Source organism: Drosophila ficusphila, unplaced genomic scaffold (assembly GCF_018152265.1).
Source record: "Drosophila ficusphila isolate 14025-0441.05 unplaced genomic scaffold, ASM1815226v1 contig_286, whole genome shotgun sequence".
In the NCBI taxonomy this organism is placed as follows: Eukaryota; Metazoa; Arthropoda; class Insecta; order Diptera; family Drosophilidae; genus Drosophila; species Drosophila ficusphila.
Genome location: NW_025064189.1, coordinates 7960003 through 7987963, shown reverse-complemented (window position 1 = coordinate 7987963; position 27961 = coordinate 7960003). Strand labels below are relative to the sequence as shown.

General features: G+C 50.7%; 9 protein-coding genes across 11 annotated transcripts; 4 read left to right on the top strand and 5 right to left on the bottom strand.

The window, feature by feature from the left end:
• Positions 1–131: 131 nt before the first annotated feature.
• Positions 132–975, top strand: LOC108100588 (protein JTB). The gene is made up of 2 exons (XM_017204568.2): positions 132–211; positions 269–975. The coding sequence occupies exon 2, from the start codon at positions 306–308 to the stop codon at positions 762–764; it is 459 nt and encodes a 152-aa protein (XP_017060057.1). The 5' UTR covers positions 132–211; positions 269–305; the 3' UTR covers positions 765–975.
• LOC108100587 (patj homolog) lies at positions 798–4122 on the bottom strand. Its single transcript, XM_017204567.1, has 2 exons — positions 2271–4122; positions 798–2210 (listed from the first exon to the last, which is right to left on the bottom strand). Exons 1-2 carry the CDS (start codon positions 3822–3824, stop codon positions 1146–1148), a joined length of 2619 nt encoding a protein of 872 aa, XP_017060056.1. The 5' UTR covers positions 3825–4122; the 3' UTR covers positions 798–1145.
• Positions 4123–4285: 163 nt separating this feature from the next.
• On the bottom strand, positions 4286–5536 carry LOC108100280 (dnaJ homolog subfamily B member 13). The gene is made up of 2 exons (XM_017204066.2): positions 4552–5536; positions 4286–4493 (listed from the first exon to the last, which is right to left on the bottom strand). Exons 1-2 carry the CDS (start codon positions 5534–5536, stop codon positions 4378–4380), a joined length of 1101 nt encoding a protein of 366 aa, XP_017059555.1. The 3' UTR covers positions 4286–4377.
• Positions 5537–5587: 51 nt separating this feature from the next.
• On the bottom strand, positions 5588–7540 carry LOC108100279 (hsp90 co-chaperone Cdc37). Its single transcript, XM_017204065.2, has 4 exons — positions 7377–7540; positions 7116–7319; positions 6068–6727; positions 5588–6002 (listed from the first exon to the last, which is right to left on the bottom strand). Exons 1-4 carry the CDS (start codon positions 7407–7409, stop codon positions 5727–5729), a joined length of 1173 nt encoding a protein of 390 aa, XP_017059554.1. The 5' UTR covers positions 7410–7540; the 3' UTR covers positions 5588–5726.
• A 535-nt stretch (positions 7541–8075) lies between these two features.
• Positions 8076–13601, top strand: LOC108100277 (protein disks lost). 2 transcript variants are annotated; one of them, XM_017204062.2, is made up of 2 exons: positions 8076–8185; positions 9746–13601. In XM_017204062.2, exon 2 carries the CDS (start codon positions 9843–9845, stop codon positions 13536–13538), a length of 3696 nt encoding a protein of 1231 aa, XP_017059551.1. In that variant the 5' UTR covers positions 8076–8185; positions 9746–9842; the 3' UTR covers positions 13539–13601. The 2 variants fall into 2 exon arrangements, with proteins under 2 accessions (XP_017059551.1, XP_017059552.1); XM_017204063.2 differs by lacking the exon at positions 8076–8185 and adding an exon at positions 8451–8640.
• On the top strand, positions 8076–24673 carry LOC108100275 (spectrin alpha chain). 2 transcript variants are annotated; one of them, XM_017204060.2, is made up of 8 exons: positions 8076–8185; positions 14084–14167; positions 14229–18279; positions 19457–21380; positions 21445–22048; positions 22246–22275; positions 23192–23792; positions 23857–24673. In XM_017204060.2, exons 3-8 carry the CDS (start codon positions 14290–14292, stop codon positions 23983–23985), a joined length of 7278 nt encoding a protein of 2425 aa, XP_017059549.1. In that variant the 5' UTR covers positions 8076–8185; positions 14084–14167; positions 14229–14289; the 3' UTR covers positions 23986–24673. The 2 variants fall into 2 exon arrangements, with proteins under 2 accessions (XP_017059549.1, XP_017059550.1); XM_017204061.2 differs by lacking the exon at positions 22246–22275.
• Positions 24674–24827: 154 nt separating this feature from the next.
• LOC108100281 (39S ribosomal protein L46, mitochondrial) lies at positions 24828–25756 on the bottom strand. Its single transcript, XM_017204067.2, has one exon. It carries the CDS (start codon positions 25662–25664, stop codon positions 24888–24890), a length of 777 nt encoding a protein of 258 aa, XP_017059556.1. The 5' UTR covers positions 25665–25756; the 3' UTR covers positions 24828–24887.
• Position 25757: 1 nt separating this feature from the next.
• On the top strand, positions 25758–26187 carry LOC108100283 (U6 snRNA-associated Sm-like protein LSm8). Its single transcript, XM_017204068.2, has one exon. It carries the CDS (start codon positions 25844–25846, stop codon positions 26129–26131), a length of 288 nt encoding a protein of 95 aa, XP_017059557.1. The 5' UTR covers positions 25758–25843; the 3' UTR covers positions 26132–26187.
• LOC108100278 (DNA polymerase delta subunit 2) lies at positions 26153–27706 on the bottom strand. The gene is made up of 2 exons (XM_017204064.2): positions 27634–27706; positions 26153–27580 (listed from the first exon to the last, which is right to left on the bottom strand). The coding sequence occupies exon 2, from the start codon at positions 27490–27492 to the stop codon at positions 26197–26199; it is 1296 nt and encodes a 431-aa protein (XP_017059553.1). The 5' UTR covers positions 27493–27580; positions 27634–27706; the 3' UTR covers positions 26153–26196.
• Between the last annotated feature and the right edge of the window lie 255 nt (positions 27707–27961).

Genomic DNA, 27961 nt, shown 5'->3' with positions numbered 1-27961 from the left:
ACTTACCCAATCATCATTAGACAAAAATATCTAAATATATAAAAATTTTTTTTTGTTAATTTGGTGAATTTAAATTAAAAACAAGTAAGCACAAAAACAATTTACATAAGTTTTTTGGAACTGGCCCCTTTTAGTATTTTCTTAAGCCCCCAGCTGCAACCACACTGTGACGCAGACTCTCCAAAAAAATACCAAAACAAAAGGAATCAAAGTAAGCCCAAGCAAATCCGTTGGCAATCCTGATCTTATTAAAGTCCTTATTTCCTAGACTATCTAATAAAAAAAAGAAGACTCCCGCTTTTAAAATGCTTGAGAACTGCCAACGGCACCATATGCTTCTTGGGCTGGGTGCACTGACTTTGGTCACCATCCTGGTCCTTTTTGTGGAATCTCGATATGCGGCAGAGGGACCCCGACGCCGGGAGCCGCAGTTCGTCATTGAGGACAACTCGACGTGCTGGCGAAACGAGAAATACTCGGTGGTGGAGGAGTGCCATCCGTGCTCGGAGTTTGACATAGTCAGCCGGAGTCTAGGCGTCTGCATCCACACGCACTACAAGGAGGTGCTCCGCTGCCAAAGCGGCGAGATCGTCACAAGGAGCTGCGATCGGGTAGCCCTTATAGAACAGATGAACTTCTTGAAATTCGAGGTTCTGTGTTTTGTGGTCGGATTACTCAGTTACCTGGTTAGCTATGCCCGCGATCGAATCCTTTCGAGGCGCAACTACATGAGGATCGAGCGACAACTGAACCGTGTGCAATAACCCCCCGCCAAGCCAAGTGATACTCATCATTCGTACGGAAGGTACATTATTTAATTTAGTTTAAGTACATACACTCTGGAAATACCATGTTAAAATTCATTTGCTAGTACTAGGGGGTTTAAATATTGCATGTTTGTGGAATGCTCGTTTTCGGGGACAAACACAATTCGGTGCTAATAATATGCATAACATTTTGATTCGGTAATAACAATCGCGTCTGTGTTTTTTGTATCCTATCAAATTCGGCAGATTCAGAACTATTTTTCTTGCGTTTAAAATCAAGTAACTCCTCAACTCCGATGCCTTCTTGTTTGCTAGGATGCAGAAACGCGGTTAAAGATTCAGCTGTCTGGAATGTTTCCTATCCTTTCTTGTAATTGCTTAATTCCGCCAGTCGGGAATCAAGTCGGGCTCAGCTCCTTTGAAGGCAGTGGGCGGCATGGCGGGCGGAGCAGCAGTGGGCAAGGCTGGTGGCGATTGCTGCGCGTCCAAAGTCTCCTCGCTGGTAGTGCTCGCGTTGCTGCAGGCCTTCAGTGAGTTGTCCGTCATGGGCAATGGTTTAGCCACCCCGATACGCACCACTCCCTTCGATGCTCCCTTCAATGCCTGCACAGCCTGGTCCAGCGAGGCGTTCTCCAGGTTGATAGAATTGACGAACAACAATCGGTCCCCGGGGATAAGACGTCCATCCAATTGAGCCACTCCTCCAGGAACCAAGGAACGGATCACAATTAGCGTGTCGTTGGGATCCAGGGGATCTTGATAGTCAAGTATGGAAAAGCCCAGGCCGCGATCGCCCTTGACCAGTTCGATGATTTGCGGCTGGGATGACCACATAGCCAACCCGGTCAACGGTTCCAAAGAGCGCGACTTGAGCTTGCTAAACGAGGCGGCGGCGGCAGCCACCGAATCGCCATCGGCCACGGAGCCAGCTGTGGCCAAGCTCCCGTCCGACTTGGCCTTCACCAGGCGATCGGTGGCGGGCAGCAGGTTCTCAAAGTTATTGCTCAGCTTTTTGAGGGTGTCATCAGAGAAGGGCAGCAGCGAAGTATTCCTGTTGCGACCGCACACCATGCGCACGTCCAGCGGGAGTTCCTTGAGAATAGCCACCACCTCCAAATGGTTCATGCCCAGCAGCCGCTCGCCATTCACCTCCAGCAGTTCATCCCCAGAGCGGAGTACTCCATTAACTCCTACGGGTCCGTCGGGCAAAATGGAACGAATGTAATGATGGGGCCGAACCTCGCGGCCTCCTTCCACGTCCACGGTGCCCTCCAAAGAGATTCCCAAGCCGCCGACGGCGAACTTCTTTATCTGGGCCACAATAACCTCAACATCGGAGCCCACAATCTTCTGCCACTTGCGGATGATCTCGGTCTCCGCGTCGTCGGAAAGCTCGGGATCAGTGTAGTATTTGTGGCGGGTTATTACACCGCCGTTCTTGGCCTACGAAAAGGTTGCATTTCGATTAGAGTTGCTTGGTAGTTGCCCATTAGCGATACTCACCTCTGCTTTATCCGCCAATGGTACGACCTCCGTGGGTATGATCTTTGTGGACCCATCCAGGGAATCACGAACAGCTACCAGTTGTTTACCCGCTCCGAAGGAGGTTAAGGTGGTCGTTGCCATCGTGGTGACCGACGGCGGGGTGGTCATAAAGGCTTCCGGCGCCGGCAGTGCCTCCTCCTCCAACTCCCGAGTTATACTCCGAGATGGTGTGGTCGTGGCCGAGGACGTGGTGGCCACGGGGGTAGGCAGGGGTGCCCTGGACGGCGTTCCGGGAGCACTGGAGGGGAGCTTGTCATTAGCAGCGATGGCCTGTTGCAGTTGCTCGAATTTGGGACCGCGCAAATAGCGTTCCAAACGGAGATTCACCACTTGACCGGACTTCTTCAGCAACTCGACGGCCTGGTGATTGGAATAGCCCTGCAGCGACTGTCCGTCCACCTCGATGATGCGATCGTTGACCCGGATGCGGCCACTTAGGTCTGCCGCCGATCCCGGTGAGACGCTCTTCACAAAAATGCCAGACAACTCCTCCTTTTCGCAAACGTAGCCGGCGATGGTGATCCCCAGACCGTTGGCATCTTTCTTCAGCTCTACCTGCAGCTTTTCCGTCTCAGGAAGGGCCAGCAGTTCCTCGAGGTCGATGTTGGGATCGATCAGCATTGAGGTTTCTCCGCGATACACGAACCGATCATCTTCCGTGGTGGTCTGCGGTGTGGAGGCTGTCGAGCTCTCGCCAAAGATCTCCGGGTATCCGGTGGAGATGAGGTAACGCTCTAGCTCGGCGGGATCGACGAGGACACGCGTGGGCACAACAGCAGTCCCCGGATCTAGGGCGTACTGCGGCGTGGGAACGCTTTGCTCGACGGGACGGGCCACAACTAGGCGGACGTGGGTTCCGGACTGCCGCAGTACAGCGGCCACCTGCTCGGATACCATCTCATGCAGGTTGACGTCTCCGATCTGCAAGATGTGGTCCCCTGAGCGCAGACGTGCATCTCTATCGGCCACTCCGCCTGGCAGGATGGTTTTTACAATCACGCCCGAGTTGCGAGCTCCAATGATGCCGAATCCTAGACCCGTGCCGTCGTTGACTAGCTCAATGGCCTGGATCTGGGCGTAGTCCGTGGCGTACAGGTCAGCCACTCCCGCACCCTTGGAGTTCTGACTCTGGGGGCGCGGTTCCTCGCCACCGATACCTCCCGATTTATCTGGGCTTCCTGGCGCCGAGTGGGAGTGCGAGGAAGAGCGCTGCTCGTCAAAGTCGTACATCACCTCGCCGCCGTTCAAGCTGAGCACCAGGTTGCCGGCCACATCGATGTCAAAGTCATTGGGCAGCATGGACGGGTGTTGGCCCAGCTGGGCGTTGAGCTCGGATAGCGAGTCCTGCACGTGGACAATGGTGCGGAAGACGGGATCCTGCAGAATTCCCAGGATGGTATTCAGACTCTCAGCCGTCTGCATCTGCAATTTGGGATCATCGGACTCATCGATGCCCTTCTTCACAGCCTCGATCTGCTGCAGGGCGCTCGAAATATCCGCGCTGAGGTGCATCTTGTGGCAGTGCGCGAGTGGCCAGTGGAGCGTGCTTCCACTTCCGCTGACTGACTTCTATGTTTAATAGACTTTGGGGTGGGGGCGTTGGCACACTTTTTCCTGCACCTGTGAAACAGTTAATCGGATTTGCACACGGATCGGTTACTGCGCCCTGTGTTTAACGCGAGGTGTTCCCCGACCGTTTGCACTCTTTTCGTTGACCACTTGCTGTGCGCTGGTTCGCTAATTGATTTTTAATTAACTCTGGAATGCCAAATGCATTTTCTCTTGTTCGTCTCGGACAGCTGATTGTCAGTGTTGCCATGCGTTGGAACTGTGATTGAATATATCGATTAATAATCGATTTCTGTGGCAAAGCTGCCACCCTATCGTAGGTACTTTTGAATTAAGCCGTTAAATGGGAATTTAAATATTTCAATTGGATATTGTTTTTTACTACTATGGTAATTTATTAAATATTTCATTAAAAACCCGAAATTTATTTATATGTTTCCACTGTACGCACAATTGCTAGTGTTTTCAATGCAGAATAACTATAAAGACACTTTTTTTATAACATGTTCCGCTGCTCCTCTTCCTCCAGCTCCATTTCCAACTTCCGGAATTCGCGGAAAAACTCGCGAGTCATATGCTTCATATGTGGAGTCAAGTATTTCGGAAAAATATCTACAAGAGTGGAAGCGATTAAATAGAAACTAACGAGACAAAAAACGAAACAACCCACAATTAAATTCTATGATGAGGTCCCCAAATTGCTCCACCTTCTTATTGGCCTCTCTAATGGCTGTGACCGCGTCAAGATTACGGCACTTGGGCAGCCCCTCGAGGGGAATCACTTTGATGTAGCCCGGCTGCACTACATCCGTGATGACCACTTTAAGAAGGCGTCTGTCCAGCGTGGTAACAAAAAACGTAAAGCCGGTGAAGGCCTGGCTTAGGTCAATGGTATGCCGGTACACCAGATCGTGCAGGTTCCTCCGTTCGAAAACCGGATGCGGTTTATCGGCTACTATGAAGATAATGTCGCCCGGAATGGTAGCCGGATACCGATCGCCCTCCTCCTTGAAGCAGTATCGGGTTCCCGCCGTGGTTCCCGGGGCAATATTCAACTTGAGGGTGTGCTTCCGCTTCTCCAGCCGCGACTCTTTGGCGTCCACTATCTCCTGTCGCCACACGTGCATCAGCTTTACGCACCCGGTGCGCACTTCCTCCAGCGATAGCTCAATGATCCGTTCCGTGCTCGCGTCCTTGGAGCGCACCCCGATTCCTTGTTGCCGGGTGGCATAAAGGCTCGGCGGATTGGCTATGGCATCGATGACATTGGCGTAGGGAGAGTAGCTGCCAAAGACGCTCTCGTAGACCCGCATGTGGTCGCCATCGTACTGGTACGGCGGAAAGTAGCCGTTCGGCAGCATCACTCCCTCGAACAGACCTGCCTCACCATAGCGGTCGTAGATGGCGCGATATAGGTCGTTGCCCAGCACATCGAAGGCCATGTTGATGTAGGCCCACTGCCTTGGCTCGCCCATGGGCGAAAGATGGGTGAGACGACCCTCCTGGGCCAGCGGCACAAAGTCCTGCTCGTCCTTCTTGTCGCGGTGCGGGCACAGTCGAATGGCCAGGCGGCGGTAAGCCAGGGTTATTTGCTCCTTCGAGGCGCCCCTCGGCTGGTCTAGGACCGCATAGTAGTCTAGCTCAGGGCGGTTCATTGTGTTTACTTGAACGGGACAGAAGTTTCTGGCAATGTCGAATACAAAATGTTTGACGTGTGGCTGAGAATTTAGCTGATTTATTCAAATTATATACAATAACTCATCTGCTCTGCTTGTATGGATGAAATACGCATGTGGACAGTACATTTAGATTATAACTATGGTGGTGATGGAAACCTGGAGGCGATCAGTCAACGTCCTCGGTGCTGACGCCAGTGTAGATGGGCTCTTCCTTAGCCGCGCTCTCCGACTTTGCATCGTCGGTCTTCTCCTCTCCGCCGTCAGCGGCATCGTCCGACTCCTCGTCGTCCTTTTTGTCACCTTCCAAATCAGCAGCGTTGGGCACCCAGAGGCCAGAGTCCACGCACCGCTTCATGTGCAGCTTGGCCACGTCTACGGGCATGGCGGCGATTGTTTTTTGCAGGAGCTCCACGTCGCGCGACTCGAAACAGGCCTTCAGCTCCTGTTTCAATTCAAAATGTATATGTTATTAAAATATTAACTAAAATTCTGTTGTTTTAAACTTACATCAGGCAGGGATTCAAAGACATCGGCAGGGTCCAGGCCACCGGGTCCCAGACGCTCCTTCCGCTCCTCTTCCTCAGCCTGAGCTATTGCCTCCTGTATCTTCTCCTGCGCTCGCTTCTGGATGCGGCCCTTGAACCCTTCTATTTCACTCTCGAATTGCGCCCGATACTCGGGTTGACAATGCTGGATCTTGGAGAAAAAGGAGCTGACGCAGGCACGAGGATCCACGTCCAGCTGCTTGGCCAGCTCCAGGATGTACTGCATGCAGATGCACTGATGCGCTACGTGCGCCATCAGCTCGTGCTTCTCCTCCATTTCCAGGTTGATGGACCAGATGACCAGGTAGTTGGCCGTGTCCTCGCTCACCAGGTTAAGATGCTCTTGCAGGAAGCGCTTGGAGTCATCATACTTCCGCAGCATGCCGTACTGCTTGCAGAGCTTCTCGTTCTCCTTAACAAACTGCTTCATGCGTTGCTCCCGCTCCTCCTCGGACAGATTTTCGTCCGGCTTGCGACCGGCCTTCTTATTGATCACCGTCTTCTCAAAGCCAGGCTTGCTAATGGTGTCCACGTTCCAGGGTGTCTTCTTCTCCTTCTTCAACATCTCGCTTTCGATGCGGTCCAGCTCCTTGCCCTCGGCCTCAATCTTTTCTAGCTCTTTCTGCGAAGAGATGAATCAGATTTAATATTCTGCAAGCGTTCGTTATCGAACGCTTGGAACTGCCTTTCATTGACGTTTTAATGTATTACTTTTTTTTATAATGCTTATCAGGCATAATATATGAAACTAAAATACTTCACAAGTCTATTAGTAAACCTTTACAACAGTTTTCAGAAACGAGTTTTTCTTGTTTCCTGATCATTTTTTAACAACAATACAATAAGTGTTATGTGAAAGTGTTTGGACTGAGCAATTAACAGCGAATGGTCCAGGAATACACATGTTTTAATCTGTTCCTTATCTATGAACTATATGTTTCTCTGATCATCTTAAAGATGAGAAAATCTCAACTTCAACTGTCAGGCAACAAGTGATCTGTGCACCCTACCTTTAGAGCCGGCTCGTCGCCTTCCTTTTTGGCGATCCGCTCCTTGACGTCCATGAGGCGCGCCTGGAAGCTCTGGCGCTTCTTTTTCAGCTCCTCCTTCTCGTGGTCCATTTCCGCCATACGCTCCACACGCGCCTGGTGTCGCCAGCGGAACAAGGAAGGCGTGTCAATGTTCGGGTGAGTGTCGTCCTCGTCATCCGAAATCTGAAAAACACCGGGCTTAGCGAGCAGCAAGCGGAGCAACTTCAAACACAGACTCACCTCGATGTTCTTCCACTTGCTGTAGTCCACCATTTTTTATGTTTTCCGGTGATGGTTCTACTTAAATGTAAATGTGTAGATTTTTATTCGCTTTTCACTGCTCCTTTTTTGGATTGCTCTGGAAACTAGTGTGACCGTTTGTGGATACCGAAATGGACTAAACAGATTTGGAGGGCGAGAATACGCTAGGTGGCAAAGAATGTAAAATTAAATTATCGATATATCGTTTAGTTTTTTGTATTATTTTATTCTTATCTATAAGGAATTCGCATGGTATTGTCCAATAGGTTTTTATTGTGTATAAATTTAGGTAGGTTTCAATGTGCGGACCCAGCCGTTTGATATATTGTATAACATAAATATAGTGAATACTGTTGTCAGCGCTTATTGACCCTCCATTCATATTTCTGACGACCGAGTTTTAGCTTAGTGGATTCTTAAAAGACTGTTGAAAAGTAATTATGGGGTATTGCATAAATTAAGCATAAAGCCACAACAAGCAATTAATTACAATAAATTAAGTAGGTAAATAAAATCTTAAAAGAAGTTCAAATTTTACCAATTAAAAAATAACAATTGGAAAACGTTCTATCTGAGATCACAACCGGGAGAAAGAAGAAGTTTTCCCGGCAAATTTAGGACAATGTTGCTTTGAAATTAAGGCCGATACCCAAACGCCGTCTGGCAACTCTGTGAAAAAAGTGCGATCCCGTGAAATTGAGGCGCTCCGTGAAAATTACTAAAAATTACTGGAAACCATTAGTTTGATTAACAAATTAACTGTAAACCATTTAATTCGCCATCAGAGTGTAAGTTTTTTTAAACCTTTTCTTCTTTTTTCTGTGAAAGTTGACTTTAAATTGCAATTGAAATTCGGCTTGCGTGTGAAGTGAAAATTTTTCGGGTCAACGCCACACCCTTGCAGGAGACACAAAAATCCAATTAAAAGCGTCTTAAAGTGTGAGAAAACTCTTGGCCATGGTTCAGGGGGCAAAGGAACCCAAACCAGTGCTCGATTAGTCACCAAAGTTTTCATATTTCACAAAAGTTTTGAATTCCAATTACAATTGAAGAAAAGTATCTGGTACTCCAGTTTGCATGTGTGTTATGCAGGAGTAGAGAGTTGGTGTTAGTGTGTGTACGTCATCGGGTGATGGTGGTGCGGCAACTTCAGCCGAAAGAAAGCGTGAGAGAGAGCTCTCTCTTGCTCTGCTTCCCTCGTTGGATGTTTGTGTTTGCGAGAGTTAAGTGTCGAGTTCAAAAAGTAAATTGTTTGCCTTACATTTGCCAAAACTTGTTTTGGGGTGGGGTGATGTCCTTGACTTTTTTGAAGGCTATCTATTGGATATTTTTGGCAGAACTGTTTTATAAAAGTCATTCATTATTTTGGTCAATCTGTATTGCTCATAATTCCAATCCGAGAGGATTACGTCATTTTCAGCTATTTTCTGATAGACACTTCAATTAATGTTTCGCCCTCTCTCTGTTGTGTGTGTGAGTTTTTTTTCTCGTTCTCTCTTTTAAGAGCCGTTGTTGTTGTGTTTGCCACCACAAACAGTTAAATTGGCTGACTTTGTATGGCTGCCAAGCCCTGGCATATTTCGGTCTCTCTCTTATTTATTTCAATTTCCTGCGTGAAATTTGTTTCGAATGTGTGTTGTTTGTTTGTTTGCTTGCATGCCCGACCCACCCTCTCCTCTAAATGATGTCACTGTCTATGGTTTGCCGCCTTTTGACCTCATCCATTTAACGCGTTTCAAAGTATTAAGTAATATGTGGCCGAATTCCTAATATTTCTTAGATTTGTTCTTATCACAATGTTTATTTGCTTGGTACAGGAGAAACTGTTTATGTACAACTACTTAAAATATAAAAGCATTCGAAAAAAACATATAGTGCGATATACAAATAATTTATAGATTGCAAAAATAATTTTTAGAAATTACCTTGCCTTTTTTATAATGGAAAGATAAATAATGATTTTTTGCTTAATATTTTTATTTGCTTATAAGTTTTACATGGCAAAAGAAACCTAATACAAAAATAAAAATTTATTTTTTCGATATTTGACAAACAAGCTCGGCGTACTTCAACCCTTCTCCCCTAACCAATACTTAACTTTGTTACTTTTAGTACAGGTGATGATGTCATCGCCGCCTAAATTGTTAACTCGTAATGTCTTTCGTGCAGTTATGTACTCTGATTTAGAATAGTGTGTGTGAAAAAGTGATGTCAATACGAGAAAAAGAACTAAAGCAAAACAAAATCCTGCAACTTCAACCCTATCCAAACAAGTTTAAAAATAAATTAGAAAACGAAAACCCAGAAAAGCCGAGCCAACGTTTCCCCTCTCTCCTCTTCCGTTGCAGGGAAACAAAAGGGAGAGAGAAGTTGAAAGGTCAAAAATAGCTCGAGCTGAGACAGAAATAAATAGCGCAGCGCGGGTCATGCTCCGGAGATTTTAAAATGACTATGTCGGAGGAAAAGCATTTGCAGAAGCTGCTTGCGCAATTGGAGAAGGTGCCACGCCTCCAGCTGCAGCAGAAGTTCGTCGCCTACTTTAAAAGGGGCGGAAAGGGAAATAACCAAAACAATTGCAGCCTAGAAGAGTTTGCCGCTTATTTCTTGGCTGCACTGCGCAAGACCACCAAGCCATATTTCTACAGTCGCAGTTCGGAGACTCCGGTGCATTCCCTAACCCCCATTCGTCAGGCCAAGCCACCGCCTGCCGATGCACCCAAGAATCTGGAGGAGCAGCCACACCAACTTAGCGACTCTCTTCTGAATCGGAGCAGCTGCAGTGTGTCCTCCACTTCGACTACCACTCCGTCTCGTCAACAGCCGCAGGGTCGAAGATCCACGCCCGCAAGTGGCGGTCAGTTTTGCAGTACGCCTAACAGGAGTGGCGGCGGTGGAGCCGGCGGAGGAGGGAACAGCTTCTGCCTGGGCGACTTTTTGTCCACGCCCAACCAAAGTCATCAAAGATCCAAGAAGAAGACAACGCCTCAACAACAGCAGCATAATCAACATTCAGGAGCGATTACAGGAACTGCCGCCGGAGCAACACCTCAATCCAAACCGCGTCGACGGGTCTTACCCATGACCATCAGCAAGAATGTCTCAGCCAACTCTTCGTTTGGCGACACTAGTTCCTTTAGCAATGATAACAACCTATGGCGAATCTCGCAGAACAGCGAAATCTTTGATAGAAGTCAAGGTGCGGCCCTGGAAATGGAGGCCCGCAAATCCCTGCTGCTTAACAAGCAGGAGATTAAAAGCGAGGCGCCCGTGAATGTCAGTCAGCAGGAGAGAACGCCGGAAGACGAGGTAATCGCTGGGGAATGCTTGAGCCTGGAGGATGTGAGCGATACCAACCAGTTGGTGCTACTCTCCGCAATTTATGGCCTTCTGATGGATCTGAATCTAGTGCCTAATGTCTTGAGCGAACTGAGCTTTGTGTTGCAGTTGCTTAACATAAGAGATCCTGGACAACACCCAGTGGAGTCGGATGCTCCTTCTGCGCCTCTCGAGCGACTCGCCCAATACAAAAGCTGTGTTTACTTCGCCTTGAAACTGCTGGAGAACCAGCAAAAGTTGCTTCTGCAGCTGGACAAGAGGACTTTGGTGGTGTTGCTTCAAAACGAGAGATTGAGCCTTCTGCCTCCGGAAATCGTCAAACAACTGGAGGTCTCCTGCCAACAGAAACAGGAGACGTCCACACCCTTCGCACACGAAAGTTCTTCTTTTTCGCAGCAAAATGTCTACTACCACGTGGAGAAGGACTCGCGGGAGAACTTTCCGACACAAAACGAGTTTGGGGCCTTCAAGGCCCAGAGGGATCTCTTCTACAAAGCCCTGAAGCAGTGGGAGCAGAGTCACCTGAATCGAATGTTCAACTTTGCCAGCGAACTAACGCCACGAATTAAAGAAATCTTTAAGGTATCGGAGCACCCGGTGAATATGGCCCACTTTGCCAAGTTGTTTGTCAGCCAGCTGTTAATCTCGGGCACAGAGACCGCTGAATCTCCCGAAGAGCTGGGCCTCAAGCTGGATCCCCTCAGGCACAACAAACTGGCCCAGCGCCTGGTGACCTCCAACTCGAGTGTAGAGGGTCAGTTTCCACGGTCGCAAGCCTTCTTTCGAGACTTTATTGCCGGCTGTTCATCGGTGGCTTTTCTTGTGCATCTCAAACTGGCTCTCTTTGTCCAGCTGTTGCGCCACAACGATTCCACCTTCGATTTGCTCCAGCTGGCCGAGGATGTGGGCACGGAGGAGCAGTCCGCCCAGCAGGGTCCGTGCATTGTTCGCGTCCAGACCATGGCCAACATGCTGATTTTGTCCAAGTTTCTGGGCTTTGTAACTGTTTTGCCTTTCAGTGGAACCACGCAGCACGGCAGTCCCTCAGCGCCGTATGTTTGCCCCCAGCAGTTGCAGCTTCGCAGCCACTTTCACCCGAACTTCAATCTCCGCGAGATACTTGAGCGCTCCATGCGGCAAGGAAAGCTGCTCATCACATTGCCGTGGCTGGTTCAATATCTGGTTATGCTCGATCTGGTTAGCTTGCACCTTCCAGACTCTTTGGCCACTTTGGAGCTGCTCTACGGATTGTATGCTGCCATACACGTGGACAAACTGCAGTCCGGGGCTGTGTTCATAACCAGAAGTTGCATTGGCTGGTTGCTGGATGCTCAGCCGCAGTTGGTGAACAACTACTACAATTACCGGGCTCATGAGGCTGAAAATGGCACCACCTCAGCGATTGTGGAGCTCTGCCTGAGCAGTCTTCGTTGCCCCGAGAAGTCATTTGCTCCCCTGATGGATGAACTTCTGCCTGTTGCCTGTCCCTTTCTCCAAGAGTTCCGGGTGAGCATCACGCCCTCTCGCCAGGCGAGGAGCGGTCGCTTCCGGTACATAACCACTCGGTTGGAGCAGCTGCAGCAGAGTAGCAGTGCCACCGCCAAGGAGGCGCTGGCTCCCAGCGAACTATCTCCCACGGAGCAGCAGCAGCGCAAGTTGGCCGACGCCTTCCTGCACTCGCAGAACGCCTCCACCAGAAGATTAATTGAGTTCGTGACGGAGCGCAGCTTTAAGTGTGTGGTCAAGGATGCCCAGCAGGAGATTCTGATCCCATCGAAGGCCTCGGCGGATGCCGAGGTCAACGAAATCAGCTCTATGAAGCAGGATGAGGTTTACCAGAAACTGCAGCAGATTTTCCAGGCGGCCAAGGAGAAGGCCTGTCAGCGGTGGAAGGAGCAGGTGCCGCAGATGTTGGACCGGCGCATCGGTCAATCCCTGGAGGCCCTTCTGCCCGCCAGCACCAACGCGGTTCTGCGTTCGACCTACGCCCATTTGATTCGCATACAAGCTCAGTCCCAGTTGCAGCAGTGGCTCCAATCCAGCGTGCTGCAGAGCACCTTCTACCACGGTGACTTACAGGAGCTGGCCACCAAGGTCTGCCACTCGAACAGGAACAAGGCGGAGGCGGCGACTGCCGCCGGTGGCTCCAGCGAGCTGCAGCTCAGTCCGGATGTGGGCTTCAGCCTGTCGGAGCTGCTCTACCAGCTGCAGCAGTGGCTGCACTGCCTCAGCTTGCGTCCGGAAAACGTGGGCAGCAGGGATGAGCTAACAGAGCTGCTCCGACGATCCCAACGGGCGGTTCTGTTTCCCCAAATGCCCACGGTTTTCTATCACCTAATTGGCTCGGGACTGGTGCATCTTCTGCAATTGCTCATCAACCGAAAACCCAATTTCCTCGACGAGGGTGTAGTCACCGCCTGCTGTTCTGTGTGGCACTCGCCGCAATTTATGGCCAGTGAAGCTGCGCCCGGAATTTTCGAGGGTCTGCTCAGCATCAGTTTCATACAGGAAATGGGCAACAATCCCGAGAGCTTTTCTCTGCTGAAAAACCTACTGCAGGCCATGTTGCAATCGGGAGCAGTGCGGGCGGATCAACTCAATGAACTCTTTATGCCGCTCTTTGCCGAAAATTGGCCGCAGAATGTGTGGAGCACTCTTTCCGACCTGCTGCAGCAACTCTCGCTTTCCGGAATGGACACCAGCGGCCACGACGCCTCTGGAGGAGATGACCACGAAGACGAGGCCAAGTCACACCTCTTCATGGAGATGCTGGCCGATTTATCGCGAGATCTGGATAGTTTTTAAGTTTCACCTGTTGGTTATGTCATTCACCATTTATGTTTCGAATAAAGAATTTAGTTTTTGTAATTCCCTGCTAAAAATAACTCGGAATCGAGGAGCTGAGTTTATTGAGTACGCTGGCCGATAAGATAGCGATAGCTGACGGAACCTAATCAGCCGGGGAATGCGTCACTTTCGCAGTTTTAGTTTGGTTGGGGTGTGCAAACGTTGAGGCCATCAAAAGGGAGCGAGGTTGTCAACCGATGTGATCATCGACCTAAGTTCAGTTGAAAACAAAGCGGAAATTATATTCCTTTACTTTGAATTGGTTTATGAAATAAAGAATTAATAAATAGTTTCTCAAAATATGTTTCAAAACGCAAAACAATTGTAAAGATAGTAAAGTTTGTTTGGTGCCAGCCACCACTGTTTTCTGGTTTCGCTTTGATGAATGTGTGTGTTTCCCATTTTATGAATGACCCAATGATTAGGTAATTGCCTGGCTGCGATTGTATTTGTGTTGATTAAACCGAATTTAACTAATTATTCCCCCTCCACTTCGTTTACAGGAAAACACGGTCATCTGTTTGATGAAGGGAAAGCATTAGCAGCAGTATTAAATTGACACCGTTTAGCGCCCGGAGCAGCTTAAGGTAAATTGGTTAACTAAATAACTAAATGTAATTCATACTAAACTATTTTATTTTCTTTAAGCTGTTTATTACCGAAACGAACGAATAACTTAAGTAACTAAACAAGTAAACGAACCAGCGAAATGGAGAACTTCACACCCAAGGAGGTGAAAATCCTCGAGACAGTCGAGGACATCCAGGAACGACGTGAGCAGGTGCTGTCCCGCTACAATGACTTCAAGATCGAAACGCGACAGAAGCGCGAAAAGCTCGAGGACTCGCGCCGCTTCCAGTACTTCAAGCGCGATGCCGACGAGCTGGAGTCCTGGATCCACGAGAAGCTGCAGGCGGCCAGCGAGGAGAGCTACCGCGATCCGACCAATCTGCAGGCCAAGATCCAAAAGCACCAGGCCTTCGAGGCGGAGGTGTCGGCGCACAGCAACGCCATCGTTTCGCTGGACAACACCGGCCAGGAGATGATCAACCAGCAGCACTTTGCCTCCGAGACCATCCAGCTGCGCCTCGACGAGCTGCACAAGCTGTGGGAGCTGCTCCTCAGCCGACTGGCCGAGAAGGGTCTGAAGTTGCAGCAGGCTCTTGTTCTGGTGCAGTTCCTGCGCCAGTGCGAAGAGGTTATGTTCTGGATCAAGGACAAGGAGACCTTTGTCACCGCCGATGAGTACGGTCAGGATCTGGAGCATGTGGAGGTCCTACAGCGCAAATTCGACGAGTTCCAGAAGGACATGGCTTCGCAGGAGTACCGCGTGACCGAGGTCAACCAGTTGGCCGACAAGTTGGTGCAGGACGGCCATCCCGAGCGCGATACCATCACCAAGCGCAAGGAGGAGCTGAACGAGGCTTGGCAGCGCCTGAAGCAGCTGGCCATCGTGCGCCAGGAGAAGCTGTTCGGCGCCCACGAGATCCAGCGTTTCAATCGCGATGCCGACGAGACTGTGGCCTGGATTGCCGAAAAGGACGTTGTTCTTTCGTCCGACGACTACGGTCGCGACTTGGCCAGTGTCCAGGCTCTGCAGCGCAAGCACGAGGGTGTGGAGCGCGACTTGGCCGCTCTGGAGGATAAGGTCTCCACCCTGGGAGCCGAGGCGCAGCGTCTCTGCTCCATCCACGCGGACCACAGCGACCAGATTCGCGACAAGCAGGCCGAGATCGCCAACTACTGGCAGAGTCTCACCACCAAGGCCCGCGAGCGTAAGCAGATACTGGACGAGTCGTACTACCTGCACCGATTCCTCGCCGACTTCCGTGACCTGGTGTCCTGGATCAACGGCATGAAGGCCATCATCTCGGCCGATGAGTTGGCAAAGGATGTGGCTGGGGCAGAGGCTCTGTTGGAACGCCACCAGGAGCACAAGGGCGAGATCGATGCCCGCGAGGACAGCTTTAAGTTGACCACGGAGTCCGGAAAGAAGCTGTTGGAGCGCGAGCACTATGCCGCCGCCGAAATCCAGGAGAAGCTGGCCGCTCTGGAGAACGACAAGAGCTCGCTGCTGTCGCTGTGGGAGGATCGTCGCATCCTGTACGAGCAGTGCATGGACCTGCAGCTGTTCTACCGCGACACCGAGCAGGCCGACACCTGGATGGCCAAGCAGGAGGCCTTCCTGGCCAACGAGGATCTCGGCGACTCGCTCGACTCCGTGGAGGCGCTGATCAAGAAGCACGAGGACTTCGAGAAGAGTCTTGCCGCCCAGGAGGAGAAGATCAAGGCGCTGGACATCTTCGCCACCAAGTTGATTGACGGCCAGCACTATGCCGCCGACGATGTGGCCCAGCGGCGCCAGATGCTCCTGGCCCGGCGAGCTGCCCTGCAGGAGAAGTCCTCTAAGCGCCGTCAGCTGCTGGAGGACTCCAACCGCTACCAGCAGTTCGAGCGCGATTGCGACGAGACCAAGGGCTGGATCAGTGAGAAGCTGAAGTTCGCCACGGACGACAGCTATCTGGATCCGACCAACCTGAACGGCAAGATGCAGAAGCACCAGAACTTCGAGCACGAGCTGAACGCCAACAAGTCGCGCATCGAGGACATCACCAACGTGGGCACCGAGCTGATCGAGAAGGAGCACTATGCCGCCGACCAGATCAACACCCGCATGCAGGAGATCGTGGTGCTGTGGGAGACGCTCGTCCAGGCCTCGGACAAGAAGGGCACCAAGCTGAACGAGGCCTGCCAGCAGCAGCAGTTCAACCGCACCATCGAGGACATCGAGCTGTGGTTGAGCGAGATCGAGGGTCAACTGCTGTCCGAGGATCACGGCAAGGACCTGACCTCCGTCCAGAACCTGCAGAAGAAGCACGCCCTCCTGGAGGCCGATGTGATGGCCCACCAGGATCGCATTGAGAGCATCAAGGTCGCGGCCAACAAGTTCATCGAATCCGGCCACTTCGATGCGGACAACATCCGCAACAAGGAGGGCAACCTCTCGGCTCGCTACGCCGCCCTGGCCGCCCCGATGGGCGAGCGGAAGCAGCACCTCCTGGACTCCCTGCAGGTGCAGCAGCTCTTCCGCGACCTGGAGGACGAGGCTGCCTGGATCCGCGAGAAGGAACCCATTGCCGCATCCACGAACCGCGGTCGCGACTTGATTGGCGTACAGAATCTGATCAAGAAGCACCAGGCTGTGCTGGCCGAGATCAACAACCACGAGGCCAGGCTGCTGAACGTGATCAGCTCGGGCGAGAACATGCTGAAGGACCAGCCCTTCGCCAGCGACGACATCCGTCAGCGCTTGGAGGCACTGCAGGAGCAGTGGAACACCCTGAAGGAGAAGTCCAGCCAGCGCAAGCAGGACTTGGACGACTCCCTCCAGGCCCACCAGTACTTCGCCGATGCCAACGAGGCGGAGTCGTGGATGCGCGAGAAGGAGCCGATCGCCACGGGCAGTGACTACGGCAAGGACGAGGACTCCTCGGAGGCGCTGCTCAAGAAGCACGAAGCCCTGGTCTCCGATCTGGAGGCCTTCGGCAACACCATCCAAGCGCTGCAGGAGCAGGCCAAGAACTGCCGTCAGCAGGAGACGCCCGTGGTGGACATCACCGGCAAGGAGTGCGTGGTCGCCCTTTACGACTACACGGAGAAGTCGCCGCGCGAGGTCTCGATGAAGAAGGGCGATGTGCTGACCCTGCTGAACTCGAACAACAAGGACTGGTGGAAGGTGGAGGTCAACGACCGTCAGGGCTTCGTCCCGGCCGCCTACATCAAGAAGATCGAGGCCGGTCTGAGCGCCTCGCAGCAGAACCTGGTGGACAACCACTCTATTGCCAAGCGCCAGAACCAGATCAACTCGCAGTACGACAACCTGCTGGCCCTCGCCCGCGAGCGCCAGAACAAGCTGAACGAGACGGTGAAGGCCTACGTCCTGGTGCGCGAGGCCGCCGACTTGGCCCAGTGGATCCGGGACAAGGAGAACCACGCCCAAGTCGCCGACGTCGTGGGCGAGGATCTTGAAGAGGTGGAGGTGCTCCAGAAGAAGTTCGACGACTTCAACGACGACCTGAAGGCCAACGAGGTGCGGCTGGCCAACATGAACGAGATCGCCGTGCAGCTGACTTCCCTGGGACAGACGGAGGCCGCCCTGAAGATCCAGACCCAGATGCAGGACCTCAACGAGAAGTGGAACAACCTGCAGACTCTCACCGCCGAGAAGGCCAGTCAGCTGGGCTCCGCGCACGAGGTGCAGCGCTTCCATCGCGACATCGACGAGACCAAGGACTGGATCGCGGAGAAGGCCAATGCCCTGAACAACGACGACCTGGGCAAGGACCTGCGCAGTGTCCAGACACTGCAGCGCAAGCACGAGGGTGTTGAGCGCGACTTGGCCGCCTTGCGCGACAAGATTCGCCAGCTGGACGAGACCGCCAACAGGCTGATGCAGTCGCATCCGGACACCGCCGAGCAGACATACGCCAAGCAGAAGGAGATCAACGAGATGTGGGATCAGATCATCACCAAGTCGACCGCCCGCAAGGAGAAGCTGCTGGACTCGTACGACCTGCAGCGCTTCCTCAGCGACTACCGCGACCTGCTCGCCTGGATCAACTCGATGATGAGCCTGGTGACCTCCGACGAGCTGGCAAACGATGTCACTGGAGCGGAGGCTCTGATTGAAAGGCATCAGGTGAGGATTCCGATGGGGGTTATACCTACAGCTAGGATCTTTTTGACTTAGACATACTTGAACAGGAGATTGTTTTTCCCCTTATATTTGCCACCCGACTATATCTTGTCTTTTTGGTTTTGTTTTTTTTCGTTCGTGTCATGACATAAACGAACAACATACAATCTACAACGACAACCGGTTCATGACAACATCCAAACCCCCATCATGGTTGTGTTTCTGCATTCCAACCCCTCAAAAAACGAATAAATCAATCGAACAAATACGATACGAATACAATCGCAGGCACACCGTGCTGAGATTGAGTTCACACTGGGCAGCAGCTCGGCTCCTGGAGCCACCGCCTCGACCTCCAGCATCGCATCTCCATCCGGCGACGAGGTAGATCCTTCGCTAACCACCATCACTTCAGATCCGTGTTTCGTTCGTTGTGTTTATGTGTGTGCCCGCCTTTGATCAGAACATGCTCCCATCATCCATCCAAAAGCATTTATCAGAGGGTACTTGAAATTCCTTCTCTATCTTCTTTTGATCAGTGTGAATACCCTTCATGTACAAATATCAGACCATATCTTCTTTAGCTTCTGACACACACATATTTCGTTCTATTCGTAACCCAAGCGGTTTCTTTTAATCTTATCTAATATTGCTTACACACATCGGGCCGTCATCAACATTAACCCCTACACTCGGATCTCGCACATTTCTCAATGTCCAGATAATAAGCTATGCAAAAATATAACTTCTTAAGATTTGTATCCTTAAGAAAACGCCACTTCAAATCAATAATCTTTTTCGTATCTGGAAACCTAAAACTGAACTATCTTATGTAAAATATCTACTTGTATTTAATGTTTTCTAAAGATATTCATTATAATTTATGTTTATATTACAGTTGACTTGATTCACATGTATATTTCAATCTAACTAATGTTTTCTGTGCAATCCTTTCATCATCATCATCGAACATCCATGCTCCGTTCACGTTTCACCCAGTTTATCCATCAAATTGTTCAGTTTAACTTCGTTTCACGTTTGTTACTTTTAACTAACTTGGCGCTATAGCAATCGATTCCCAGCGTCCAGCCAGCCAGCGTTGCAATGTTGTTCTAACCCGGCGTTCCCAATCCCAAATCCACAACCCAAACTAATTCGCTTACTCCCCGAATTTTCCCAGGAACACCGCACGGAGATCGATGCCCGCGCCGGAACCTTTGGCGCCTTCGAGCAGTTCGGAAACGAGCTGCTGCAGGCCAACCACTATGCCTCGCCGGAGATCAAGGAGAAAATCGAGGACCTGGCGAAGGCACGCGAGGACTTGGAGAAGGCCTGGACCGAGCGTCGTTTGCAGCTGGAACAGAACCTGGATCTGCAGCTGTACATGCGTGACTGCGAGTTGGCCGAGTCCTGGATGTCGGCCCGCGAGGCCTTCCTCAATGCCGAGGACGACGCCAATTCCGGCGGAAATGTGGAGGCGCTGATCAAGAAGCACGAGGACTTCGACAAGGCCATCAACGGGCACGAGCAGAAGATCGCGGCCCTGCAGACGGTGGCTGACCAGCTGATCGCCCAGAACCACTACGCCTCCAACTTGGTGGACGAGAAGCGCAAGCAGGTGCTCGAGCGCTGGCGCCACCTCAAGGACGGCCTGATCGAGAAGCGATCCCGTCTGGGCGACGAGCAGACGCTGCAGCAGTTCTCGCGCGACGCCGACGAGATCGAGAACTGGATCGCCGAGAAGCTGCAGCTGGCCACCGAGGAGAGCTACAAGGACCCGGCCAACATTCAGTCAAAGCACCAGAAGCACCAGGCCTTCGAGGCCGAGCTGGCAGCGAACGCTGACCGCATCCAGAGCGTGCTGGCCATGGGCGGCAACCTGATCGACAAGAAGCAGTGCAGCGGATCGGAGAACGCGGTGCAGAAGAGGCTGACGCAGATCGCCGATCAGTGGGAATACCTCACACACAAGACCACTGAAAAGTCGCTGAAGCTGAAGGAGGCCAACAAGCAGCGCACCTACATCGCTGCTGTCAAGGATTTGGACTTCTGGTTGGGCGAGGTCGAGAGTCTGTTGACCACTGAGGATTCTGGTAAGGATTTGGCCTCTGTCCAAAACCTCATGAAGAAGCATCAGTTGGTCGAGGCGGATATCGTGGCGCACGAAGACCGCATCAAGGACATGAACAACCAGGCCGATTCCTTGGTGGAGAGCGGCCAGTTTGACACTGCCGGTATCCAGGAGAAGCGCCAGAGCATCAACGAGCGCTACGAGCGCATCTGCAACCTGGCGGCCCACCGTCAGGCCCGTCTCAACGAGGCCCTCACCCTGCACCAGTTCTTCCGCGACATTGCCGACGAGGAGAGCTGGATCAAGGAGAAGAAGCTGCTGGTGGGCTCCGATGACTACGGTCGCGATCTGACCGGTGTCCAGAACCTCAAGAAGAAGCACAAGCGCTTGGAGGCCGAGCTGGCCTCGCATGAGCCAGCCATTCAGGCCGTCCAGGAGGCCGGAGAGAAGCTGATGGACGTGTCCAACCTCGGCGTGCCGGAGATCGAGCAGCGCCTGAAGGCCCTCAACCAGGCCTGGGCCGAGCTGAAGAACCTGGCCGCCACGCGTGGCCAGAAGCTGGATGAGTCGTTGACCTACCAGCAGTTCCTTGCCCAGGTGGAGGAGGAGGAGGCCTGGATCACCGAGAAGCAGCAGCTGCTGTCCGTCGAGGACTACGGTGACTCGATGGCCGGCGTCCAGGGCCTGCTGAAGAAGCACGACGCTTTCGAGACGGACTTTACTGCCCACAAGGACCGCTGCTCCCTGATTTGCGACCAGGGCAGCGAGTTGGTGGAGGCCAAGAACCACCATGGCGACTCCATTGCCCAGCGCTGCCAGCAGCTGCGCCACAAGCTGGACAACCTGTCCGCCCTGGCTGCCCGCCGCAAGGGAGCTCTGCTGGACAACTCGGCCTATCTGCAGTTCATGTGGAAGGCCGACGTGGTCGAGAGCTGGATTGACGACAAGGAGAACTACGTGCGCTCCGACGAATTCGGGCGTGATCTGTCCACCGTGCAGACGCTGTTGACCAAGCAGGAGACATTTGATGCAGGTAGGATTACCACTGGTCTTGTTTATTATAACATATTTAATAACATATTTTGTTGTTTGATCAGGTCTCAACGCCTTCGAGCAGGAGGGCATCCACAACATTACGGCACTGAAGGACCAACTAATTAACGCCAGCCATGCCCAGTCGCCGGCGATCCTGAAGCGTCACGGAGACGTGATCGCCAGGTGGCAGAAGCTGCGCGACGCCTCCGATACGCGCAAGCAGCGACTGTTGGCCATGCAGGAGCAGTTCCGCCAGATCGAGGAACTCTACTTGACATTTGCCAAGAAAGCTTCGGCCTTCAATTCTTGGTTCGAAAATGCCGAGGAGGATCTCACAGATCCTGTTCGCTGCAATTCGATCGAAGAAATCCGCGCCCTGCGCGACGCCCATGCCCAATTCCAGGCATCTCTCTCGTCGGCCGAAGCTGACTTCAAGGCATTGGCAGCACTCGACCAGAAGATCAAGAGCTTTAATGTTGGACCCAACCCATACACGTGGTTCACCATGGAAGCTCTTGAGGAGACCTGGCGTAACCTGCAAAAGATCATAGAGGAACGCGATGGGGAACTTGCCAAGGAGGCTAAGCGCCAGGAGGAGAACGACAAGCTGCGCAAGGAGTTCGCCAAGCACGCCAATCTCTTCCACCAGTGGCTCACAGAGACAAGGTGAGTGGGAACTCAGGGACTTGCCGTTGGCAGGAGGGGGTTACTTAATCCAAACGTGTGTTGGTTTCATTGGATCCATTGAATCCATGTACCCATCCCAGCCCACACAAATCCGAAAACAAGTCTTGTGGTCTCGACGACTCTCTGTCACTCCATAAACGATAAAACGTAACTGAAAGATCCATTCTATTTTCTAGATATTATATGCTGGGTTATAACCGTCAAGGGTAATTAAGCGAGCAGGCCTCAAATCTGCGTTTGAAATCTTATTTTCTGTTGTGATCTTTTTTCGTTCCTTAACTCGCGTTGGAGCCGAGCTCCCAATCACGCTGCGCCTCCACTAACCCGTGGGAGTAACTCGATTCTCCGTAACTCTTGCTTTTGCGCCTCGCGCTGAGGCTAAGGGCTTGTTGTAAATACTCGTATATATCCACACTGATACTGATACTGATACCGATAAGATCGAGCAACGACTAAGGCGTAGTTTTAGTTAGTTGCATTAGCGAGAGCACCGACCCACCCGATCAGAGTGTATATCTACAACGTGGCCTTCTGATTCTCCATTATTCTTTTGGTCTCACCTCAAAACTTATTCAAAATTAACGAAACTAAACTCTAGCATGCGATTCGAGAGCAAAATACTGCTGTAGCATACAGAAATATGTAGAAATCGAGCAATTTAAATTACTTTCATGTTTCTTCTGTTTAATCGAAGAGTTACCAAAATCTAGTAGCTTTTTCCAATTTGAACGTTCCTTTGGCGCTATTCTTATTTTTAATCGCTTCTAGCAGTTAGACAACTTTCGTCTTTATTAGTTGCTGAACTCAAAGAACAACCAACCAATCTTAACTACACTAAACCCCGATCCAGATCTAAACACTCGCGCCCCGCCAAATTCCCAAAAACACCTGTAAATATTACAAAATAAAATCGATGGGAAGTCAAACTAGTTGCAAGCCCGAATTCCAGAAAATAAATTTCGCTGCCCGTAACAGACCTTTAACAAGATTTGCTTTTCTTATGCATTATATCATTGTAACGTTCCGATTTGTTTGAGACCTAATTCGATATTGTGCCCTACTAACGAACGCTTTATTGTCTGGCAATTTTCAACACCGCCAATACACATCGCAATCCCACAGAACGTCCATGATGGAAGGCTCCGGTTCCCTGGAACAGCAACTGGAGGCGCTTCGCGTCAAGGCCACCGAGGTGCGCGCCCGCCGAGTCGACCTTAAGAAGATCGAAGAGCTGGGCGCCCTGCTGGAGGAGCACCTGATCCTGGACAATCGCTACACGGAGCATTCGACAGTGGGCCTGGCCCAGCAATGGGATCAGCTCGACCAGCTCTCCATGCGCATGCAGCACAATTTGGAGCAGCAGATCCAAGCACGCAACCACTCTGGCGTCTCCGAGGACTCGCTCAAGGAGTTCTCGATGATGTTCAAGCACTTTGACAAGGACAAGAGCGGCAAGCTCAACCACCAGGAGTTCAAGTCCTGCCTGCGCGCCCTCGGCTACGACCTGCCCATGGTGGAAGAGGGCCAACCCGACCCAGAGTTCGAGGCGATCCTCGATGTGGTCGACCCGAACCGCGACGGTAACGTCTCCCTGCAGGAATACATCGCGTTTATGATCTCCAAGGAGACGGAGAACGTCCAGTCCTACGAAGAGATCGAGAACGCCTTCCGCGCAATCACCGCCGCCGACCGCCCCTACGTTACCAAGGAAGAGCTCTACTGCGTAAGTTTAAATTACAACTTCACATTGCGCAAACCATTGCTAAGCCTTGCATATTCCACCACAGAATCTCACCAAGGACATGGCGGACTACTGCGTGCAGCGCATGAAGCCCTACTCGGAACCGCGCTCTGGCCAGCCCATCAAGGATGCCCTGGACTACATAGACTTCACGCGAACGCTTTTCCAGAACTAAAAAGCCTGCCCGGTCTTGTTAAATGGCGCCTGAGCATATGTCTTACAATTTAAAGTATATTTCTAAAAACAAACAAAACCACAAAAAAAAAGTGAAACAAAAATATATATTTACACCATTATTTTCGATAATTTAGTCTAAGTCAAACAGTTTAATGCTTATTTAAGAACCTATGCCACAATGAACCTAAAATCAACAATAGCACCTTGCAATACATATTTATCAACACGACTATGAACCATTGTAGTTTTTGCATTTATTTAACAACATCCGATGAAAGTATCTTAAATTTGGACGTTTCAGTTTAAGGATTGGCACACGCGTCAGGTAGCCGAAGACGATATTGAATGGAGGATAAATTAAAAGTAATCTGAAAAATACTTGCTACTAGCTTCCAGTAATCGAGCAAATCACATTTTCAATATTAAATGTCTGCAACTTGTACCGAGCATATATACAATTGAAATATCAAACAGTTTAAGATACTCTTGCTACCCAAAAATAAATAATATCCAGCCTTTGTGTTTTCTCCAGTTTCTACGTGTATTCGAAACGAAAGTAGTAAACTTTTTCTAAGCGAAAAAAAAATAAAAGCAAAACAATAAATATTTGCCTCTATATTGAACGTATATTTACAATTCATGAATTGCAAAAATAAATATATTGCTGCATGTCAAAAAATGTTAAAGCTGTGAAGTGTTTTTGTATCGGGAATTGGATAAGCAGCTAAGCCCACAGTAAGTAGCCTCGAAAATTTCTGAATTTTTATTTTGCTATGTTTAAAAAACTATAAACCATCAACTTTGTTTTTTTTTCCATTTACCCGTTATTAACCATTGAACTTTTCTGGTCATAAAGAATATTTATTTGTTAGATAAGAAAACAAAATAAAACAATTAAAATTACAACAAGAATTTGTTAACGCTTTCCGCATAGGCGACGTTCTTCAGCTTTCCGTTAAGCGCCTCCTTAGGCAGCCACTCGAACTTGGCTGCCTTTTCTGCCACCTGACCAGATCGCAAAGACGCCCTGTAGAAGAACACCTTCGCTCCGACGCTTTCCGTCCGCTGGTTGCTGGGGTACTTGTACTTGTGGAAGCCGACGGGAGCGTTGCCGTAGAAAAGTACCCGCAGCTCCTGGCCGCACTGCTCCCTAAGCACGCGCTCTGCCGTCTGGCGCATTGATTCGCCCTCCTCCCGCTTGCCCTGGGGTAAGATCAGGTGTTCCTGCTGGCCGAGCTTCTGCTGAACGAGAAGATAGAGCGTGTCCTCCAGGCAGCGATCTGTAGAGCTGGTTTTGTTGGCCTTGTCATCCGGGGTGGTACGGTCTCCAAATTGGAATTTCTTTAGCTCCTCGATGTAGTTATCCTTGAGATCCTGCGCAGTTTGCTTTGAGCCACTGTCCTCCAGGTCCACCTGCACTTTGCCCTGCTTGATCAGCTCCGCCTGGACGATTTCTCGTTCGTGCTTCACCTCGTGGTCAGACTTTAGGCTGTTTTCGTACTCCACGCGCCACAACACATCCTGGAACTTTTTCTCGAGAGGACTTAGCGTCTTTGAAACCACAGGCAGGCGCTCCACTAGAATTCCGGCGTATAGATCCCACTTTTCCGTGGCGGCAGCCGTCGATTGGGTTCGGCACAGTTCCCGGCCACCGATTTGCACAAAGCGACGCAGCATTTTATGAAATTTAATTAAAATTTTAGGGAAAATAGAAAATTCTGCACCGATTACATGAGCACAAGAGGCCGAACAGCTGTGCTGCGTATGAGTTATCGTTATCGGAGAGCGCGTCGCGAAGGTTCCCACAATTTGTATTTGTTTTTTCTCCTCTGACTGAACAACGAAAACTTTACAAAATGTCCGGGTTGGAGTCGTATATTAACCACACAGTGTCCATCATCACTGCGGACGGACGGAACTTCATCGGCACACTCAAGGGATTCGACCAGACCATCAACATTATCATCGACGAGTGCCATGAGCGCGTCTTCTCCACGACTTCTGGAATCGAGCAGATTGTCCTGGGACTTCACATCATTCGCGGGGACAACATCGCCGTCATTGGACTGATAGACGACACCATCGATTCCCGCCTGGATCTTGCGAACATTCGGGGAGAACCTCTAGGGCCAGTGGTGCACTAGGATAGCAAATAAAACCAGTGATTTTCAAAATTAAACGTGTTTATTATGTATATTAACTTAATCTATCATTCTGCATCCACGCTGAAGTTAATCTGGTGGCAGTCAAGCGTGTCCAGATCCACCACGGCCACACTTTGCGTCTTGCTGAAGCTGGGTACGCACACCAGGCGCGTTTTTTTGCCCTGGGAGCCCTCATGCAGTGCGGTCTCAAAGGACTCGCAGTTGCCGGCGAAATACACGTGCGGACACTCGCGCATGATGAATGGGTCGCTGTCGATGTACGGGTAGCAGGCTAGCGTATCCGGAGCAGTGGGTGCAATGTGGCCCCAGGTGAGGGTACATCGCAGGGCCTGCAAAGAGGAATCCAGCGAAGTGCTGCGCAGCAAATCAGAGACATTCTGGCCGGAGCTGCCTATCACCAGGGTCTCGTCCAATTGGCAGCAGTACGGATTGGTCACCGCCTGAAAGGAAGCCAGTTGAGCGGCCTCCGGGAACATGCACTTGTGAAACGGCTGCTGGGGCAGCATAAAGTTGGCCGGATCGTAGGCACCCGGCATTAAATCCACCGGTAGACAACGTGCCCACGAGGCAAACCACTGATCCAACTGGGTTATGGCCTGGACGGTATCGTTGGCATTCGCCTGCGTGCGGGCCACCTGGAGCGTGGGAACATGGGCCACGGCACTGGCCCTCACTGAGTTTCCGGCCACAATGAGCCGCACCATAGAGCCGGCTTCTTTGCCATTCCCCAGATTACCAGCCAGCCAGTACTGGAAAAGATTCAGGGCATCCGCAAAGTTGTGGGCCTGTAGTTGGTCCAATCCAGAGGCCAGTACCAGCAGGCGACTAATCTTTCTTGTGGCCAGTGGCTTTTGGGGCCCACTTTCGTAAAAGAGAATGTCCTCCACGTTGAAGAACCCCTCGCTGTCGGTTCCACCAAGGGCGGCGCACACAACACCGGTGGCCATGAGCTCACTCTTTACCTCGCCCTGCAAGCGCACCCGCTGCAGCTCATCCTCCAGCACAATCTTGTCATCAGGCTCCGAGTAGTTTTGGCGCGGTGGCTGCGGCGCCAATTGGTTCTCCTCGGAGATGTCCCGCAGAATGCTCGGCTTGTGCGCCTGGTGCTTGTAGATGGTGCCGATAAGGATGCAGTGTACGTCCTGTTCTCCGCGTAGTTCGCACAGTTTCTTTATAGGCTCTTTGTTACCCCACTTTTTTTGGGCCAGTGGCGTCAGCAGACGGGTCATCTCGGCCAGGCGGTGGGCATAAAGGTGGCAGAACTGCTTTTGGTAGTCGTGTCCCTTGAGCCGGAAGTGGCTACTTAGGTTATCGTACTTTGTCTCGAGGCGGCTAGTCATTTTTCAGGTGATATTTATCCGTAAAAACGCAGTAACCTTTTAAGACGCTCTTCTATTTTTACGCGCCAATTTGTACAGTAAAAGATGACTAAGGAAAACATAAAAGTGTTTCACAAGGGAAAGAAATGTATCCTTACTTACCAATTAGGTTGGTTTTCGTTATGATACGAATATTTATTTTTAAGCTATAGATTAAAATTGATAATTATTTGGATAAACACTTAAAAATAATAGCTGACACTGTTTTCATAACGGTGAAAAACTAACTTATATGTACATACATTGTATTTGTTTTGGTTTTTTCTAAGGAAATGTATTTTTTTTACTATATTAAAAACAAAAATTAACTTAAATGCAACAGTGCTTAAAAACAATTTAAGTGTCGCTTAGCGCTTGCAATTATTTCACAACGCGTGAAATTGAACAATGGTTTCTATGCTGGTTATTGCTGGGAAGTCATCTTGGCAGT

What these genes read in the sequence shown, in the direction of transcription:
- LOC108100588 (XM_017204568.2), top strand. Translation starts at nt 306, where the DNA reads ATGCTTGAGAACTGCCAACGGCACCATATGCTTCTTGGGCTGGGTGCA.
- LOC108100587 (XM_017204567.1), bottom strand. Translation starts at nt 3,824, where the DNA reads ATGCACCTCAGCGCGGATATTTCGAGCGCCCTGCAGCAGATCGAGGCT. An exon ending in CATTGGCGGATAAAGCAGAG is followed by an intron (nt 2,211 to 2,270) that starts GTGAGTATCGCT and finishes ACCTTTTCGTAG; the next exon opens with GCCAAGAACGGCGGTGTAAT.
- LOC108100280 (XM_017204066.2), bottom strand. Translation starts at nt 5,536, where the DNA reads ATGAACCGCCCTGAGCTAGACTACTATGCGGTCCTAGACCAGCCGAGG. An exon ending in CCTCATCATAGAATTTAATT is followed by an intron (nt 4,494 to 4,551) that starts GTGGGTTGTTTC and finishes CCACTCTTGTAG; the next exon opens with ATATTTTTCCGAAATACTTG.
- LOC108100279 (XM_017204065.2), bottom strand. Translation starts at nt 7,409, where the DNA reads ATGGTGGACTACAGCAAGTGGAAGAACATCGAG. An exon ending in GCGACGAGCCGGCTCTAAAG is followed by an intron (nt 6,728 to 7,115) that starts GTAGGGTGCACA and finishes ATCTCTTCGCAG; the next exon opens with AAAGAGCTAGAAAAGATTGA. An exon ending in TCTTTGAATCCCTGCCTGAT is followed by an intron (nt 6,003 to 6,067) that starts GTAAGTTTAAAA and finishes GAATTGAAACAG; the next exon opens with GAGCTGAAGGCCTGTTTCGA.
- LOC108100277 (XM_017204062.2), top strand. Translation starts at nt 9,843, where the DNA reads ATGACTATGTCGGAGGAAAAGCATTTGCAGAAGCTGCTTGCGCAATTG.
- LOC108100275 (XM_017204060.2), top strand. Translation starts at nt 14,290, where the DNA reads ATGGAGAACTTCACACCCAAGGAGGTGAAAATCCTCGAGACAGTCGAG. An exon ending in CTCTGATTGAAAGGCATCAG is followed by an intron (nt 18,280 to 19,456) that starts GTGAGGATTCCG and finishes GAATTTTCCCAG; the next exon opens with GAACACCGCACGGAGATCGA. An exon ending in CCAAGGAAGAGCTCTACTGC is followed by an intron (nt 23,793 to 23,856) that starts GTAAGTTTAAAT and finishes ATTCCACCACAG; the next exon opens with AATCTCACCAAGGACATGGC.
- LOC108100281 (XM_017204067.2), bottom strand. Translation starts at nt 25,664, where the DNA reads ATGCTGCGTCGCTTTGTGCAAATCGGTGGCCGGGAACTGTGCCGAACC.
- LOC108100283 (XM_017204068.2), top strand. Translation starts at nt 25,844, where the DNA reads ATGTCCGGGTTGGAGTCGTATATTAACCACACAGTGTCCATCATCACT.
- LOC108100278 (XM_017204064.2), bottom strand. Translation starts at nt 27,492, where the DNA reads ATGACTAGCCGCCTCGAGACAAAGTACGATAACCTAAGTAGCCACTTC.